The sequence below is a fragment of the Wolffia australiana genome, chromosome 11 (assembly GCF_029677425.1).
Source record: "Wolffia australiana isolate 7733 chromosome 11, ASM2967742v1".
Classification (NCBI taxonomy): domain Eukaryota; kingdom Viridiplantae; phylum Streptophyta; class Magnoliopsida; order Alismatales; family Araceae; genus Wolffia; species Wolffia australiana.
Genome location: NC_135845.1, coordinates 3,115,535 through 3,134,383, shown reverse-complemented (window position 1 = coordinate 3,134,383; position 18,849 = coordinate 3,115,535). Strand labels below are relative to the sequence as shown.

Genomic DNA, 18,849 nt, shown 5'->3' with positions numbered 1-18,849 from the left:
TCGCACATTTGCACAAATTCACACATTCGGACAAAACTAGAATAAAATTTGCACAAAGAGAACAAAAGAACCGCACACAGGTCTGTGCGATGTTTTGTTCGAATTTGTTTCTGTTCTATTCAGAAAACCAAACAGAATGAACAATTCGCACAAAAATAACAGAACGACCATGTCTAGAAATGGATATAATAGTCTATATTAGAAAGTTTCTGGTCGTCAAATCTCAAGGTGACAGAAAACATGTGGGCCTATTATTAGTTAAAGAACATGAGAGAGAAAAAGTCGACTTCTTTATCTCACAAACAACACAACTTTTCGTTGGGTATTTGAAACCATTGGTTGGTATTTGTATAAAAAATTTCTCTCATCTCTTCTCCTATCAAGTTTTTTGCATTTTTTTTATCCTCTGAGATAGGAAAACTGTAAGCTTGTGGGAGGATTTGCAAGCTCTCCAAAGGCACTCCAGAAACATATCTGACAAGATTCCTGATCTTAAGCGATCTGTCATATCCCTAGAGACTTATTCTGAAAGAGTATCATAAATAGCATACTTCAGCTGTGGTTCTTTCTAAACCATATAAAGAAACAAAGATAATATCATCGAGATCACTTCACACCAAAACACCTTGGGGGCACCTTATTGGAATCAGTGTAGTACAATAGGCAGTAAAGTGGACCCCAGGTGATAAGACGGGGCCAAGTAGAGACAAGGGGAACATGTGTAGTAGGGAAGGTCCAAATGTGCGACTGATTTTTATTTGTGCATTTGTGCGGTGCAGTGCGAATTTGACACACTGCACCGGACAACATATTTGCACACCGCACCACACACTGCACATCTCACAGACCTCTGTGCGGTGCGAATCATTGCCAATGTGCGATTTTTCTGAACGGCCCCCCCCACCCCCCCGACTGAGAGTCCCCTCTCAGTCAATCATCTTCCTCTCTGGTCGATGGTCGATATTTTGATGCCGAAAAAATGACAAAACAATGGAAAAATCAAAGTCAAACTGTAATCGTAATCGTAATTGAGATTTTGATTACAATCTGAGGTTTGACATCTCTATCTTCCTCCCCCGACTGAGAGTCCAACGGTGAGGTTCAGATTCTCAACCCTCACTTTGCATGGCCTACAGAGCTGATCTCTCTCTCTCTCTCTTGTGTTTCTTCTCTCTCTCTCTCTCTCTCTCTCTCTCATGTTTCTTCTCTCTCTATCTCTCTCTTGTGTTTCTTCTCTCTCTCTATCTCTCTCTCTCTCTCATGTTTCTTCTCTCTCTATCTCTCTCTCGTTTCTTCTCTCTCTATCTCTCTCTCGTTTCTTCTCTCTCTATATATATCTCTCTCGCGTTTCTTCTCTCTCTCATTTCTTGTATCTCCCTCTTTCTCGTTTCTTCTCTCTCGTTTCTTGTCACTCTCATATTTCTAAATTTGTCCAAATTTGTGCGAAGTGTGGTGCAAATTTCCGCACGAATTCGCACCGCACATCACACGGAGCCTTTCGTGCGATCAAAAATTTGCACGGGCAGTGCGAAAATTTGCACCGCACCGCATGACCTTCACTAACATGTAGTGGTGCCCCTAGGAATGGGAACTTTATGTATTTAAGGAATTTATAGCCCATTTTACTATTGTTATATCTCTCATGAAGCTATGATATACACAGATCATGCCAAACTTGTATTTAATTGTCTTTACCTCTTAAATTTTATATATTGTCGCATTCAATTAACTCTTGACTTAAACAATGACTTGCATTTCCAACTTCGATATAATCGCACAATCGCACACAACCGCACCACACAGACCCAAGTGCGGTGTGCGGTGCGTTGTGCGAAAATCGTGTGCAGTGCGATGTGCGAATTTTGCACCATACCGCATATTCGCACAATTGCCCGTTCGCTCGCAAGAGCGAACCTTCCTTACTTTCATCCAACAGATCAAATTTACCACATGTCAATGGTTGAGAACACATCCATACGTGATACAACTTAGACATGATTCAATCTGAAGATCATATAAATTATTTCAATGGGCCGATCGAGAAGGATCTTCTATCCAATGGGCCAAGATCATGGACTAGACCCAGATCGAAGAACGTATATAATCCACAAAATTCGATGAACAGCTATAATTCCAGATCGTCCGGGACGTGGATGGACGGTTTTTTCGTCCCAGGATGAAATATCGTCCTGTCAGTGTCGCGACTTTTCCAGTTTTGTCCCGTCCGGAGAAAAACCGTCCCGTCCCTCGTCCCAGATGAAAAAAAATCATGTTTTAAAATTTTAATATACTTTTGTAAGTTTTTTAGGGAAATATGGAGGAGAGAGAAAGTGGAGCGACATATGTACAATTACTTTTGAGAACTCCGGCGGGGCATTAGGAAGACCGTCCACCGTTCGTTCCGGGATGAATTTCCGTCCCGGTTTTCGTCCAATCTCGCGGACGAGACGATTGTTTCATCCTGGGACGAAAAAATCGTTCCGTCCGCGTGTCTGCACTATATGAACAGCGAAGCTGATGGTCCGTCCTCGCTGGGTTTCAGTAGAGCTTCAGAGATGGCGGCCATGGCGGAAGATCAAGAACCCATCATAGAACCTTCCTCGTTCGATCTCATCATCTCCGGAACCGGCCTCGTAGAATCCATGGTGGCCGCAGCCGCTTCCTCCTCCGGCAAATCTATCCTCCACATCGATCCCAACCCCTTCTACGGAGCCCATTTCTCCTCTCTCTCGCCCAAATCCCTCTCCTCGTTTCTCGCCCAGAACGCCCCTCTCTACTCCATTGCCGACATTACAGGCGAGGTCCCCGAGCCTTCAAGAAGCTTTCTAATCGACTTGTCTGGCCCCAGAGTGATCTACTGTGCAGATCCGATTGTCGATGTGATGTTGAATTCTGGGGCTAGTCATCATATTGAGTTTAAGAGCATCGATCGAACTCTGATTTACTTGAATGGGAAGTTGCAATTGGTTCCTGATTCGAGGGAAGCGATCTTCAAGGATAAGAATCTTAGCTTGACGGAGAAGACTCAGATGACGAGGTTTTTGAAGCTGATTCGAGGGCAGATTGCTTCGGAAGGCGGAGAAAATACGACCTCCGATGAGGATCTGCGGTTGCCGTTTGTTAATTTCTTGGAGAAGGAGAGATTGCCAGCGAAGATCAAGCAGTACTGATCGTCTTCTCTTACTTGAATGGGATTTTTAAAACTAATTTTAGGAGAAATTCATGGGTTTTGATCCTTGTTTGTGGAGCGTGATTCTAAAATTTTAATTTTTCAGGATTATTTTGTACGCGATCGTCATGGCAGATTACGATCAGGAGAACCCAAAAGACCAGGATAACGTGGTAGACACAAAAGAGGGGCTGGAAAGATTATCTGTTTATAGCTCTTCGATTGGAAGGTACGATAATACTCGCAACATAGTTTTATTACATAATTGTGGCTAATTATCACAACATAAATCTCACAGTTTAAGGAAATTTTTCTATGGGGAGACTTGTAATTTGGACTAAACTACCCAACTGATTGGTTGACTAAGTCAACTAGTCAAAGAGACCAGGTCATGGGGGTTGGGTCTACCCATGACCTTAGGTGCCTTCGCTCCCGCTCCTTAAGTCGCGCCAATCTTAAACTCATGCCTTTGGTTTTGACGAAGGCGCAAGAGCCATAGCCACGAAGGTTCTGAAATAAAGATTATCTTCGAGATCAAACCCAATGTCAACTAATCCCACCAGTCACAGAGGGAAGGTCAGGGCTTTGGGATTCCTGTTGAGCTGCAGACTTGACCCAACCACCTGATCACAACCAGGGTCTTGCTGACTCTAATTGAGGGAATAGTTAACATATTATTATTATTATTATTATTATTATTATTATTATTTTATTTTGCATTTGTTGCTATTAGGGAGACAACGGTACATCTTTGTTTAAGAGACGATGTGAAGATTCGGTAGACCTCGCTCAAAGACTGGACGACTGTTGCTTCTAACACACTGCCATTTCAAAGAGGGGTACAACGGTCTACTGCTGCTATTTCAACAGAGGATGGACACCGGTCGAGAACTCAACGGTCACGTTGACGGCTATAAATACACGTGCAATGCATTAGTTCATTGAGGCTTTTCTTACTAAAATGAGTCTCTGTCCATCCTCTACTCCCTGGTTCTATCTTCCGTTCTGTAATGTTTCAGCCTTAATGGCGTTTGATTGAAGATCGTGAGATGCCACTTCATCTTCTTCTCTACTTACTCTTTTTGATCTCATATCGGCATCTCACGTTTCTTAACAGTCACGATTTATTTGTTCCTCGAAGTAAATAAGAAGTCGCACTCTTTGGGAATCCAAAACTCTAGGGCTACCGGAGAAGCAAACAGAAACCGTTATCCGAGTGGGCACCGGAATAACCGTTTTTTTCTCTGTTTTTTCTCTTTTTCTCTAGATATGAATAAAATCCACTTGACATGAAGAAACAATGAAGATATCTGATCATTCGTCTGCCTTTATAAGTCATCCTTCCACACTCCCCAAATTGCTTTTAGGTTTTGGTTAGAAAGCCTGCAACCTGCGCATCAATGCTCTGTCATTTTCAATATAACATTCCTTCTAATAGCTGTTATTTCATCATGTTTAGTAATTTAATTATTTGATTGGAAATACGATTTTAGGTTCCCTAATGCCGTTGGTGCACTTATTTATCCAATGTATGGCCATGGAGAGTTGCCTCAGGCTTTCTGTCGACTCGCCGCCGTCAAAGGCACTTTGTATGTAAGTTTCAAAGTTTCAATGAGGCATCAATGCAAAGATTATATTTTATTTTTCTCTAAAACATTTCAGCCATAATATGATGTCAAAAGGTAACCTGAGAGCTGGGTTTTGTTTAATTAGACTATTTTAACATCTGAGTTCAACATGTTTTCACAGGTCTTACGAATGTCAGCTTCAAGTTTGCTCTATGATGAGGTGAACTGAACTCCGGCTCTTGCTTTTTACTTTCGTTAAGATTTTTTCTAGTAGTTTCTCATCCACAATGATAAATTTGTGGATGAGAATGATAATGAAGAATCCGTCATCGTCTGCCAGTAAAAAAACTGCTATTATTTGCGCAGGAAGAAAAAACTTATAAAGGAGTTCGATTATCAAGTGGACAAGATGTATACTGTAAGCAGATCCTAATGGATTCATCTTCTCTGGCGACTCTTCCACTGGAAATCACCAACCACATCAGCCAAAGTTCCAAGATTGCCAGAATGATTTGCATAACTAAGAGATCGGTTTTCCCAGAACTATCAAATATTCTGGTGGTTTTGCCCCCCAGATGTAAGTTTTTTTCTTCTGCCGTTCTGTCATATTCTTTAAACAAAAAGAGGATTTATGTCCAATGACAACCGATTTTTTTTTTCTGAAATAACATCAGTCTGACCCGTTAAATACTTCCACTGTAGCTCTCTCTTCTGGCCAGGAAACAGCCATCCGTGTTCTTCAGCTGGGAAGCGGCTTAGCCATTTGTCCTCCAGGCTAGTGAGTTTCTACTAAGGGAAATTTTTCTACAAACAATTATTTTTCGTAAAATTAACTGTTTCAATAAATAAATTTGCCTTTTAATGTTATCTCAGCTTCATTGTGTACTGCTCAGTAAAGTGCGAAGATGGTGCAATAGGAAAGGAATACCTGCTTGCCGCCATTAACGCACTCTTCGAGGTCTCCGGAGATGTGGAGACTGAGCCTGCTGTTGTGTGGTCTGCTTCATTCAGTCAGAATCTCACAGAGGTGGAACGTACTCTTTTTTATTTCTTGTAATAACTATGGTGGTGATACCAATAATTATTGCTATGATTATTATGGGTGATCATAACCATGAGAATTGTTATAACTAATCTGATGACGATGAACGAAGGTAACACAATGATGCAGAATTAATTCTTATTGTAGTGATTATTGTGATGATGGATGACGCTAATGATGATGAGAATATTGACTATGATTATAATCCTTCATTATAATAATAACGATGTCTGATGATGTTGATGGTGCAGGTATGATGAGAAATTTGATAACACTATTTTGTGCTACTTCTAATTTTCTCTTCTTTCATCGACTCACTATTTCTGCATCATAAATTGAAGACAAGGTTTGGATACTGATGTTTATTATAACTCGCAGGCACCTCGGGTTTCTTCTCTGAGCTCATCACCTATGCCAGACAGTAATCTCGACTACAGAAGTATTCTAAAGTCAACAGAGGAGGTAAATGACATCTATATTAAGCGAATTGATTAAAATTGGATTACGGATGTGATTTGCTGACCGTTTCTCATGCTCGTTCATCTTCCAGCTGTTTCTCAGCATGTACCCACAGGAAGAGTTCTTCCCTGCAAGTAAGCCCTCGGAGGAGGAAAATGACAACTCTGAAAGTTTAGGGACTGATAACTCTGAAATGTAAACCCAGTCAACAAAAAAGGAAAAATAAAAAAAGGAGAAAAATGTAAAATATTTGTACTACTTCAGAGATGTTCCCGTTTCAAGACCCAGGGATGAACTGCTTGCTCTTCTTCCTGTGCCGCCTCTCTTTGGTGTAGACTACCCAGAAAACAAGAGAGAGCAGCACCGAACCGGAAACAACGGCCAAACCTGCATAGACCCATTTGCTGTTCTTCTCCAGGCCGGGGCATTCGTTTGTATAGATTGTTGAGAATGTGTCCCTGACAAAAGTGCAGTTTTGCAGATTAGCCAAGAAGGGTCCATATTTGTTGCACCCGCCCCCCACACTGGCGGCAGCCGACAATTGCTCATATCTCTCTGGAGTTATCCTCCCTGTGCTTGTGCATATCTTCGCCTCAGACACCATGCAGACATACCCTTGCCACACCTGCACCATCAACATGATCATCCATCATCGTTTTCATCATTATTATTATCACCGTCACAATAATTATAATAATAATTCTTCATCATCATATTTATCATAATAACCATAATACTCGTCGTTCTATTCATCACCCATCCACAATATCATCATAACTATCTTTATAGCTATAATTTCCATCGCTCATGGCATTACCCATCATCATAATCACCATCCGCCCTACAGTTATAATGATAATTCTCATCATTTTAAGCATTACGTATCATCACCATGACCATAACAATCATTATCATTGCAATTTTAATTATAATTCTCATCTCTATTACAACCACCCATCATTTTTGTCATCGTAATTTTCATCATCATTGTGATTATAACTTTACCTGTCATCATCCTTACCATCACCCATCAACATCATCATCATCACAGTTTTTTTCACATTAATCATCATGGGAATCATTTTTTTTTCAAAAAAATCATCGGAAACACCATCATCATCATTGTTTTCATCATCAGAATCATCATCATATTAATCACCATTACAAGCATCGTCATAAAAAAAATCTTGGTTATCATCACTAAATTGACTATAATTATCATCGCTTTCCATCATCATAGTTATCATCATCAGAGGCCTTTTTTGAAAAACTATCAGAAGCATCATCATCAAAGAAATATTCATGGTTTTCATCGCTGAATGACTATGATTATCATTACATTCCATGATAATCATAACACAAACCACCATCTTCAAAATTACCATCATCATGGTTGAAGGATCTAACCTGGGACGCGTTGTCGAAGCCAACCTCCCCTGGGAGGCAGGGCCGTGTGGTCAAATCAGAGTTGAATGGGTTGCAGAGCAGTGGCACTAATGGGCCGGACTGGTTGAAGAAGAGAGGAGCTAGCCCAGGTGGAAAGTTCCTGTTTGATACATTGGCAATGTACTGGTTGATCACGCCGGCCAGCTGGAAGGTCACCTCCTTGCTCCTGTAAAGCGATTCGTTGGCTGTGGCGGCGTCGACACACGGCAAGATATCATCCAAAGCGGTGTGTTCATGGGGGTGCTGCACCCAATCATCCATCGCCACGCAAGAATCCACAATCACGCTGGCAGCCACGTGGACTATGTCAGTAAACTCCCGTTCCCAATTCGGTCAACGTATAAATGTCAAGAGGAGGGCCTCACTTGTGGAGAAGAAGAAATACTCCAGCCAGGATGAAGGTGCCCGCCACGAGTACCCACCCGACGATCACCAGCCTGCGGCAGGACAACCGACAAATTAAATCCCATATTGGAAAAACTAGAAATGTGGGGGGAGAGGGGAAGGAAGAATGACCCAAGTTTATAGAGCTCACTCACGTGTAAACCGGACAGGTAAGTCCAGACACCGATAGCACTGCAATAAAATGCAAGGTCAACATTTACTACCAAGTTGGAAAACAAACACTAAACCCACTCACAGAATCCGAGGAAAGTCAACGCCAACATCACCGCTGCAACGATAATCAAGTAGAGCCGCCTGCCACACAAAAAGTCAACACCTTAAAGATAGAGTAAGAGATAGAGATCGAGAGGAATACCGACGGAGATAAAGACAAAGATAGCGAATGAGATAGAGAAAGATGGAGCGAGAGATAGACAGAGAGGAGAGAGATTGAGATTGAGAGAAGAGATGTAGAGATTAAGGTAGATAGAGAGAGATTGAGGTAGGTAAAGAGAGATAGAGATTAATATAGAGACAGAGAAATTGAGATAGATAAAGAGAGAGAGAGAGAGAGGGTGAAATAGATAGAGAAACACAGAGATTGAGAGAGGTATTTCGTGAGATATAGAGAGAGACTGAGAAAGATACATATACATAACTAGAGATATCGTGAGAGCTAAAGAAAAAATATAGATACAGATAAAGATTGAGATAGAGACAGAGATAGCCTGAGATGGATAGAGATAGTGAGGTAGAGAGAGCGGTATGTATATGTAGAGAGAGGGGGGCGTACACATCATTCAGTTTGTCCCTGATCTCATGGGAGTTTTCCTTGGTGCGGCTGTCAAGTTGGTTAGCCGAAGAATTGAGTTTACCATCGACCTCGTCAATCTTGCTCTGGACACTGGTGGGAAGAAAAATCTGGTTCACGCTGACCCTCTTTGCAGCAGCCAAATTATCTGAAAAATTTCTCAGATTTTCCACAGTAAACTCAGCCTGGCCCACGACATAACCCAAGGTTTCCGATGTGCTGACATGGAGCTTCCCCTGGCCTGTGTAGAGAAACACACATCCCACGCTGTGTAGCCAAAAAAAAAGCTTCAAGGGTCAGTCATGACGTCAACCATGGCCGCACAAAGATCGAGGTCAGGGCAGTTACATGGCTGCACAGGTGAAAAGGATGAGGAAAATTAGAGATAACGCGTAGGCTGTTCTTGAATAGGAGTAACTCCGGCTTGGGCAGCAGCAGTAGCAACAGCAGATGAGGAGGAGCGCCAGCCCAAAGCCGACGAACCAGATGGTACCGATCGCAAAGAGTGGCATGCCCGTGAATCCCACGGACTGGAGATTTTTTAGATTTGTGTGATTCACGAATAAATCAAGATATATGGATAAAGATTTCGAAGATTTGAAAGGAGTTAATTGCTAGGAGCATTTTCAGCTTTTCAAGTAATTAACAAATAAATCAAGATAAAAGGACAGATTCTGCAGCGTTGAAATGAAATTTTAGCAAAGAAAATTGCCAGCTTTTGTGAAATTGACTTATAAGACGTGACATATCGACAAATATCCTCGAGTGTTCAAGCGACTTATTTGCTATCAACATTATCAGATCTTTGCATAGTTTACAAGAAAATGGTCAAGGATTTATTCACCAAGAAAACTATTTCTAACCTGTAATTATATCTTTCCACTGACAAATAAACAAAGATTCTAGAGTAAATGAACAAAGACAATCAGGCTTTTCAGTAATTTAGAGAAAATGACGATATATAGACGAAGTTTCTTAAATGTCAGCGTGATTTACTCTCTGTGAACATGATCTCTAATCTCTGGTGTTATCTTTGTACTAATAAATGAACAGAAATCAATTCACTATAAACATCGCCTCTAATGTATGGTTATCATCGTTCTAATAATTTCAATCTTAAAAGAACTATTTAAGACCGGGAAGAAGAAAAAGGAGTAGGCTAGTTTGGCAATTCACCGACGAACTGAGATCTAGCAACCGGTGGTTTGAGATTATCTGAGAAACAAAGAATCTAAGACAAACATACAAATATTCTCGACAACTGAAGATAACCATTCAATATGAACGATCTCCGCTGTTAGATTATTCTTAGACACAATATCCATCTTAAAATTTGCCAATGGACTGCAGTAGAACTAATGGCCGGAGGAGATTCTTAAATTTTTCGAATTTTAGTTTAAATGAAGACATATGAATAACGATTCTCTAATAAGTGGTTCGATCATTGCACTGGTAACTTTAATCTTAGCTTTGCGGTTAAAGACCGGTGCAAAGGAAAAAGAGATGGACTTGAGAATTCTCCAAAAAACTGGCATCGAACGCAGAATGGTGGCAGAGATTATCTGGGAATCCAAGTAATGAAGGCAAATGAACAAATATTCAGGAGTATTGAAGTGAATAGTACACCAATAACAACGTTTATTAGAAGATCATTCTTAGACGCAATAACCCTATCAAAATTCATCCATAGACAACGGTTAAACAGATAGCGGGAGGAGATTCTCGGATTTCGGCCTAAATCAAGACAAATGGACCATGCTATCGAGAACTGGAGCGAATATTTCATCAAATATCAACATCCACTGTTAGATTATTCTTAGACACAATATCTCAATCAAAATTCACCCACGGACTGCGGTCCAACAGATGACAGGAGGAGATTATTAGATTTTTGGGTAGACGGAGACAAATAGATAGATATTCTCAAGTGTAAAAAGAAATTACACACTACCAAGAACCTCTATTATTAGGTCATAAACCTTAAAATGACAGGTTTATAGCGGAGATAAAGAGCTTACAGCCCAGTAATGGCGGTTGCTGATGTTCCATCCGCCGGAGTACAACTCGTAGCCGTCGAGCGGGTCCTTGCGGCGCGTCCTCTCGGCGGCAAGAACAAAGGAAGAATTCGACAGAGGCGGAGAATCCGGCGATGGCGCGATCTCAGCCGTCGACGTCCCAGCCGAGATCCAATCCGGATGATCTTCTCCGGCTGATCGAAATCAAAGAGAAATAAGACAACAACAATCAATTAGCCAGAAAATCGCAAAAAAAACAACAAAAGAACAAGACAGACGAAGATAACGACGACCTGCACCGATTAACTGATGAGAGACAAAGAGCAACGAGCATGAAAGGGAAAAAATAGCAAAAAAACTGGAAAAATCGAAGAAGAACAACAAGAAAAAGAACAACAACATGATGACGATGATGATAATCATGATGACGATGATGATCTGTACCTATTAGTTGATGAGAGAGGGGAAGGAGGAGAGAGAGATATAGGAAGAGGACGAGCGATGTCATCTTTCACTGGTTTTCTCCACACTGTATAGGAGAGAACTGTTCTTTGTGCTTGATAAGGCCTTCTGGAGAACGAGGAGAAAGAAATCTATTTGACGAAATTGCCCCTCTCTCTCCTCTAGTTCCCGCCAACAGAAGTTCTAGAGAGAGAGTAGAGATAGAAAGAGAAAGAGTGGGTGCCAGAGAGAGAGATAGAGAGAGTTTATGCGCTCTGTCGCCGCGCCACCCCGTTTCATTTAAACCACTTTGAATACTTTTTATTTGTAACATACCCGAGGCGCGTTTTATTTGTTCTTATACTTTATATGATTTCTGCCGCTTGCGCTACCTTCCGTTTTTACCTGCCACGTGTCACCCGCCCACGTCAGTATTCGATGATTTTATAAATAAAGCAGATGAAAATTGATAGATCGTTGAGGTTTTCTATTTTCTTTGATATATGGATCAAAATTTATATTATTTACGTTTTTAAATGAATACTTTTTAGGAAATTTTAAATGATGGTTACAGGTAGACGTTGTAGTTCTGTTCTTTTTATCCGAATTTGTGTGAATTGTTCGTTCTGTTCAGTTTTCAGAACAAAACAAAAACGAATTCGAATAGAACATCACACAGACCCGTGCGTGGTTCTTTTGTTCGTTTTGTGGCAAATTTTGTTCGAGTTTTGTGCGAATGTGCGAATTTGTGTGAATGTGCGAATTTTGTTCGTTTTGAAAAATATAAAAGAACAGAACAAAGAACAAGACCCTGTGCGGTTCTTTTGTGCGAATTTTTTTTTCGTTTCAAACGAACATAATAGAACAACCATGTCTAGTTACAGGGATGGGATGGGCGTGAACGACCATTCGTTCAGACATCCATTCATAGCATCTCAAATGTCATTAGTTTACTTTAGTCATTGTCACCATTCCGTCATCAGTCTACATTTAGTCATTGCCACCATTCTGTCATTAGTCAACATTTTGTCATTGTCACAATTCCGTCATCAGTTCACATTTGGTCATTGTTCTCATTTTGTCTCCAGTCCACTTTTAGTCATTGTCACAGTTCTGCCATCAATCTATATTTAGTCGTAACCATTTGGTCGTCAGCCCACATCGAGTAGTTATCATCATTCCATCAACAGTCCACATTTCTGTCATTGTCATCGTTCCTTCATCAGTCAACTTGTCAATCGTTGTCACCATTTCATCATCAGTCCACATTTAGTCATTGTCGTCATTCTGTCATCAGTCCACATTTCTGTCATTGGCATCATTCCTTCATCCGTCAACTTTACTGCCATTGTCACCATTTCATCATTAGTCCACATTTAGTCATTGTCATTGTTCTGTCATCACTACACATTTAGTCATTGTCATCCATCCATCAGCAGTTCACATTTAGTCTTTGCCACATCAGTCCACATGTAACCATTGTCACCATTTGGTCATCGGTACACATTTAGCCACCGCCACCATTCCATCGTCAGTCCACATTCAGTCTTTGTCACTATTCAGTCATCAGTCCATATGTAGCTAATGTCGCCATTCTATCATCAGAACACATTTAGCCACCATCATCATTCCATCATCAGTCTACACTCAGTCTTAGTCCCCATTCCATCATCAGTCTACATGTAGCCACTGTCAACATTCCACCATTAGTCTACATTCAGTCTTTGTCACCATTCCTTCATTAGTCCACATTTAGCCACTGTCATGTTTCCATCATCAGTTCACTTTTTGTCATTCTGCTTTGACGAAGAATCAATCGGCTGGTTGAAATCACTCCCTCTCTCAAATTATCTCATTCACCTAACCATCAGTATGGTGTGACGGATGATGGATTGGGACAAAGCTGATGACGATCCAACATATGTCCTCCAATCATAGTATATAAATTGGGGCTTATCAAAAGTGAGTGACGTCCAAGGGAAGAAAATTAGAACGTGTTGGAATAAATTATTCATCTACTTGTCCCTTGAAACAGATATTTGGAGAGAGATAGAAATAGGTAAAAGACAATTACATAAATAGAGATGGGGACATTGAGGCAAACAAATAAATAACTGTAGAGAGATAAACAAAGTAGCAAACATAGAAATATAGGGAGAGAGATAAAGAAAGAAAGACAGAGATTGATAGATAGAGAAAAAGTGAGACATAGAGACATAGTGTGTGTGACATAGTGTAAGGTATGTGCACTAACTGCACAGAGTGGGGACACATCTTCTTGAGGAGAAACCCGCATACTTAGAATCAATATAGGAGCCCAAGTTCATCACTTGTGATGGATATTATGTTATCGTCAAGCCAAATAACTCCACTGTTTTATTTAAGGTCATTGAATGAAATATTACATTCATTATTATTCTAGTGTGATGTTTAAAATGAAGTCCATGAATACATGTAATTAGGGTTTGACGGTCCCGGTCCGGTTTTATGGCATGGACCTAAACCGTACCTGAAGTTCGGTCCAGTTCTGGTCCGGTCTTGCTCGGTCCCGGTCCGGTTCGGTACCCCGGAGGAGCGGGGGTGTTGTGCATGAGAAGTAGCGTCAATGAGCTTTGGGGCGGGTTATTGAAAGGGAGATGGGGAGGGGAATCGATAGTATGTGGGATAGGGTCCGGTCCGGTCCGGTTTTTTGGCATGCACCTAAACCTTACCTAAAGTTTGGTCCACTTCCGGTCTTGTCTTTTTTTGGTCCCTGTTCGGTCCGGTCCGACCGGTCCTCGGTCCAAAATGTCAAACCCTAGATGTAATGACCTAGTGAATTATGATGAGATCATACTACAGTAATCGCCAGTCTTTAAACATGTATTGTAAATATTCCAATTTGATGGATAGTCGAGATGGAAATCAAACTATCATGATAAAATATCACTAACTGATCCTACGCGTATGATAAGTATAGTTGATTATGAAGCTATTAGTGTGGAAACACTAAGGACAAATGGGTGCTCTTTGGAGAAAGAGTTCACTCAATTGATACGAAGAATCCTTGAATGGTATCATACATAAATGTCAATCATATTGATTCATGTCACAATTATATAAATGATCCATTGGCCTAAGACACAAAGGACATCTTGTGGATGGATGAATGCATTTTGACTATGACTTATGAGCATCTAATCATGGGATTCAAACAAGTCATAGCTAGAATGTACTAAGAAGCTCGTAGAGATGATTGACTAGTCAAGATGGGGTCATCCATCCTCGGTTTAAGAGGAGATTGAATCAAGGAAATAATGCAGAAAATCCCTGGCAAGGGCAGTGAGGATATTAGAGAAAGCATTCTCTAATGATCCCCATTAGACATTAGTATTAATCAAACGATATATTAGGGTTTGATGATCAATCATACCCTATGTCGTTCAAGATTCTTGTGCGGATGATGGATTATACATATATGGTAACCAATGATGGTAAAGGTTCCATTAGATAGTTCAAACACTCCACGGGCTGAAACTTAACTTATAATGAGATTAAATCATCATTAGTTAATTAACCTAGATATTGATATAATTAATTAATAGGGTTAGTCAATAATTGTTATTGGACCACTAAAGTAATTAACACGAATGATACATCGGCCTGGAGGGTCACATGCATAAGATCATAAGAAAAATGGTGAATATAGTTTACTTTATGTGTTTTTTTAAGAAAAAAACTTAAGTAAAATATAATAAGGAAGGGGCACTCCTTTCGAGCATGTAGTCTAGCCAGAATTGAGAGCCCCCTTTTCAATTATCATCTTTTTTCTACTCAACCAAGAAGATTATCTTCAAGGAGGGTTGGAGAAGAAGAAGTGGATATCAAAGAACAATGTGATAGTGTGGATACTTCTAGAGGCTGGGCATGTGAGCGGCTTCAGAATGATCTCAAAGGGAGCAGATCAAGGATAGAATAAGTGCCCCCATAAGATACATGTGATGTAGTGTTTCATAAGTCAGTCTTGAATCGATTAAATGCTTCCCCATTCACAAAAAACCTATTTTCCATGGTTAAACCAAAACACATAACCCAACAATGTGGACACCACACACACTAAGGGTGGTGACAGATGACATGCATTTCCAGTAGATTAATATGACAATATTTAATTGTTTATTTGAATTATATTAATTATATATCCATGTTATCAAGATTAAAATGAAAATATTCATTTTTACAATGATGTTCTGAATTTTATATATTTTATGTATTCTTTGAGATTTTTTGACATCATATTTAGAAATAAAACAATTTTCTGAGCCATGTTATGAGTTTTCTAGATTTTTCCTGACAATAGCTTCTGAAAGAAAGCAATTCTCTGAGTTAGATTATGATTGTTTTGGAATTTTTTGACATTAAATTCAGAAAGATATGATTTTTATACGACAATATATATCTAATTGTACATTTAGGCCTTTTCTATTAAATCTGGATTTTACAATATATTTTGGGTTTTTTGACTTTTCATGGCGCAGATGACGTGGACCAATTTAAAAAATGAGGTTATTTTTTTGCAAAACATAAGATATGTGGACCAAGAAAGAGATTGTTTAAATATTATTATTTGTCATTTCCTTTCTCTCTCCTTGAAATAGTTGAATAGGGGGGTGACAGGGGGTGATGAGGCGTGCCTGTCACATTTTTGTCAGAAAAGTTGAATGATAGGCGGTGACGTGTACATGTGGGCGCACGTGTCACATTTCAATTGAATTAGAAAGGGAAATTACTGACATGGCGTGCGCTAACGCAGCGCCATATCAGCTACGACAAAAGTTATTAATTTATATGTTTACTGTGAGTGAATATCTCTATCTGAGTGGCATTCTTGTAGTTACTCGGATGTGCGTGAATACTCTATCCGAGTGGCATTCTTGTAGTTACTCGGATATTCTCTCTCTGCTCCTCTAGGGTTTCTCTCTCTCTACATATAGGGAGGAACCCCCTCTCTTGTTATCTTGATCAACGAAGTTATTCCACATGGTATCAGAGCTAGGTCATCCGTGACCTTGGCGGTGCTCCGCCGCCGCCTCCTCCTCCGCCGCCTTCTCCCCTCCTACAATGGCATCCTCTACTGGGCGCCGCCTTCATCCGAGAGGCATCTAAGCTCTCCGTCGCCCTACTCCACGCGCCGCCGTCCTTGCTCCGCCATCCTCCGGCGCGCCCCTTCAGATTCCGGCGCCGGCGCCCTACTGCGCGCGGCCGGCGGCCTCTCCTTTCCGGCGGCGCCGCCCCCTACTCCACGCGCTGCCGCCGCGATCCGCCGTCGCCGCCCTGCGCCGCCGCCACTGCTCCGCGCGCCACCGCTGTTTCGTGCGCCGCCGCTGCTTCGCGCGCTGCTGCCGCCGCCCAATAGGGATTGCCCCCAATCCGGGGCCAATTCCCAAATGGCCCTAATTTGGGCTCCTTACCAAAATCGGGGCCCAATTTGGGGCTAATTTGGGCCTATTCCCAAATCAGAGGCCCTTGGGGCCCAATTTTTTGGGATTTTGGCCCAATTGGAGCTACTTGAGGCCATTTTGGGCCAAATTTGAGCTAATTGAGGCCCAATTGGAGCTCATTGAGGCCAATTTAGGCCACTTGGAGCTAATTGAGGCCAATTTGGGTCCCCTTCCCAGCCGCCTCTACACCGTGGCCGCCCCACCTCCTTGTCGACTTGATGATGGGTTAGACCTTCTTATCTCTCTCCTACTCTATTTAAGCCCTCTCTTGAAGACCCAAATTCACTACATGGGTCATTTAAGATCAGGCTGTCACATCTTGGCTACTGAAGATGGCTATTCCCGTCATTGCAGAGTCGATGCAGCTTATCTCCCTGTCTAAGGCCATTTGGGGCGAATGGGCCCGCATGTATGGTTATCGGTCCAACATTGGTCGGACGGTGGAGATTGTTGAAGGAATGTTTCGCGCTCGTCAGGGCGATCGTCCACTTCAGGAGTTTTACGACACTCTGCGCTCCCTCCTCAACCAGCTCGCAATTTATAAGCCATACATGGCCGACCTCGCCACGCAGCGCCGCTACCGTGAGGAGATTGCCGTTGGTTTATTTCTATCTGGCATCAACCCCACCCTCGGCTCACAGATTCATGGTCACAGTTTGAGTGACGTCACTCTGCCGACATTGGGCGAGGCCTTCTCCACAGCATTACGAGTTAGCTCCCCGGGGTCAGCTATCTCTGTTCTCGTTCCCTTGTCAACTGACTCGACCGCACTCTCCTTGGAGACCCGACCTCGCGGACGCGGCTCGGATGGTGGTGGTCGCGGTCAGGGACGAGGCCGTGGTCGCGATGGCAACCTATATCCTCCATGCATTCACTGTCAACGACATGGCCATCGCTCCGACAAATGTTGGCAGAAGTTTGGCAAGCCTGACCAGGTTGCCAATTCCAGCACGACGGACTCCTCGGCATCGGACGTGCTTACTATCTCCCGGGAGGAATATGATTGGCTGCTCTCCACTCGGCCTCCGACAGCTCGAGTGCTTGCGGCTCTCATGCCTCACACATTGCGTCGGCTTCGCCATCAAGTACTGCTCTTCTTGCCTCTCCTCCGGGTCCCTAGATTATCGACTCGGGCGCCTCTGCACACATGTCAGTTACCCCCTCCCTACTTTCCCGACTTTCTAGCCTTCCTCACCTAGAGTCGGTTACTATTGCAAACGGCCGTGTTTGTCCCGTTCGGGGCAAAGGACGTTCCCTCCCGACTCCCTCCCTTCCATTATCTGATGTTCTCTACGTCCCCAACTTTCCTATTAACCTACTATCCATCAATGCCATCACCAAAACCCTCTTCTGCTCGGTGTCTTTTTTCCCTTATCACTGTATTTTTTAGGACTTGCGGACGGGCAAGAGGATTGGTTTGGGACGTGAGACCGGCAGGGGTATCTACGAGCTCGTTCCCGATCTCCCTCCCACTAGCTTTCGTTGTCTTCTCTCCCAGTCAGAGACTTCCCTTCAATGGCACCGTCGTTTGGGCCACCCCGGCATTACCAAACTTCGACAGGCCCTCCCTTGGATAACCTTATCCCCCTTTGATTGCGAGTCTTGCCAGTTGGGCAAGCACTGTCGCTCTACATACTCTCGTCTTGACTCTATTCCGAGCATGAAACCTTTTGACCTCGTACACTGTGATGTATGGGGACCTTCTCGTGTCTCGTCTATCTCAAATTTTTGCTATTACATCATCTTTATCGATGACTTCTCTCGTCTCTCTTGGGTTTACCTTCTTCATGACCGCACCGATGTTCTCTCCTCGGTTCTTCAGTTCCTCCACGAGATCTCCACCCAATACACTTCCACCCCCAAAATTCTCCACCCGGACAATGCCTTGGAGTTCGTTCAGACGGCACTCCAGGATCTTTGCTCCTCACTTGGCATCATCCCCCAGACCACGTGGCCCTATACCCCCCAGTAGAACGGTGTCGCCGAGCGGAAACACCATCATCTACTAGACATGACCCGCACTCTTCTCGTTGA

At 42.2% G+C, this 18,849-nt stretch overlaps 2 protein-coding genes across 2 annotated transcripts; one reads left to right on the top strand and one right to left on the bottom strand.

Moving 5' to 3' along the window:
* Positions 1-2,517: 2,517 nt before the first annotated feature.
* Positions 2,518-6,550, top strand: REP (Rab escort protein). The gene is made up of 9 exons (XM_078582578.1): positions 2,518-3,163; positions 3,276-3,398; positions 4,663-4,762; positions 4,919-4,957; positions 5,104-5,314; positions 5,440-5,515; positions 5,611-5,764; positions 6,158-6,241; positions 6,330-6,550. Exons 1-9 carry the CDS (start codon positions 2,556-2,558, stop codon positions 6,435-6,437), a joined length of 1,503 nt encoding a protein of 500 aa, XP_078438704.1. The 5' UTR covers positions 2,518-2,555; the 3' UTR covers positions 6,438-6,550.
* LOC144709152 (uncharacterized) lies at positions 6,395-11,565 on the bottom strand. The gene is made up of 9 exons (XM_078582577.1): positions 11,339-11,565; positions 10,898-11,088; positions 9,228-9,409; positions 8,862-9,146; positions 8,325-8,383; positions 8,224-8,260; positions 8,050-8,121; positions 7,646-7,970; positions 6,395-6,863 (listed from the first exon to the last, which is right to left on the bottom strand). Exons 1-9 carry the CDS (start codon positions 11,400-11,402, stop codon positions 6,516-6,518), a joined length of 1,563 nt encoding a protein of 520 aa, XP_078438703.1. The 5' UTR covers positions 11,403-11,565; the 3' UTR covers positions 6,395-6,515.
* Positions 11,566-18,849: the final 7,284 nt, after the last annotated feature.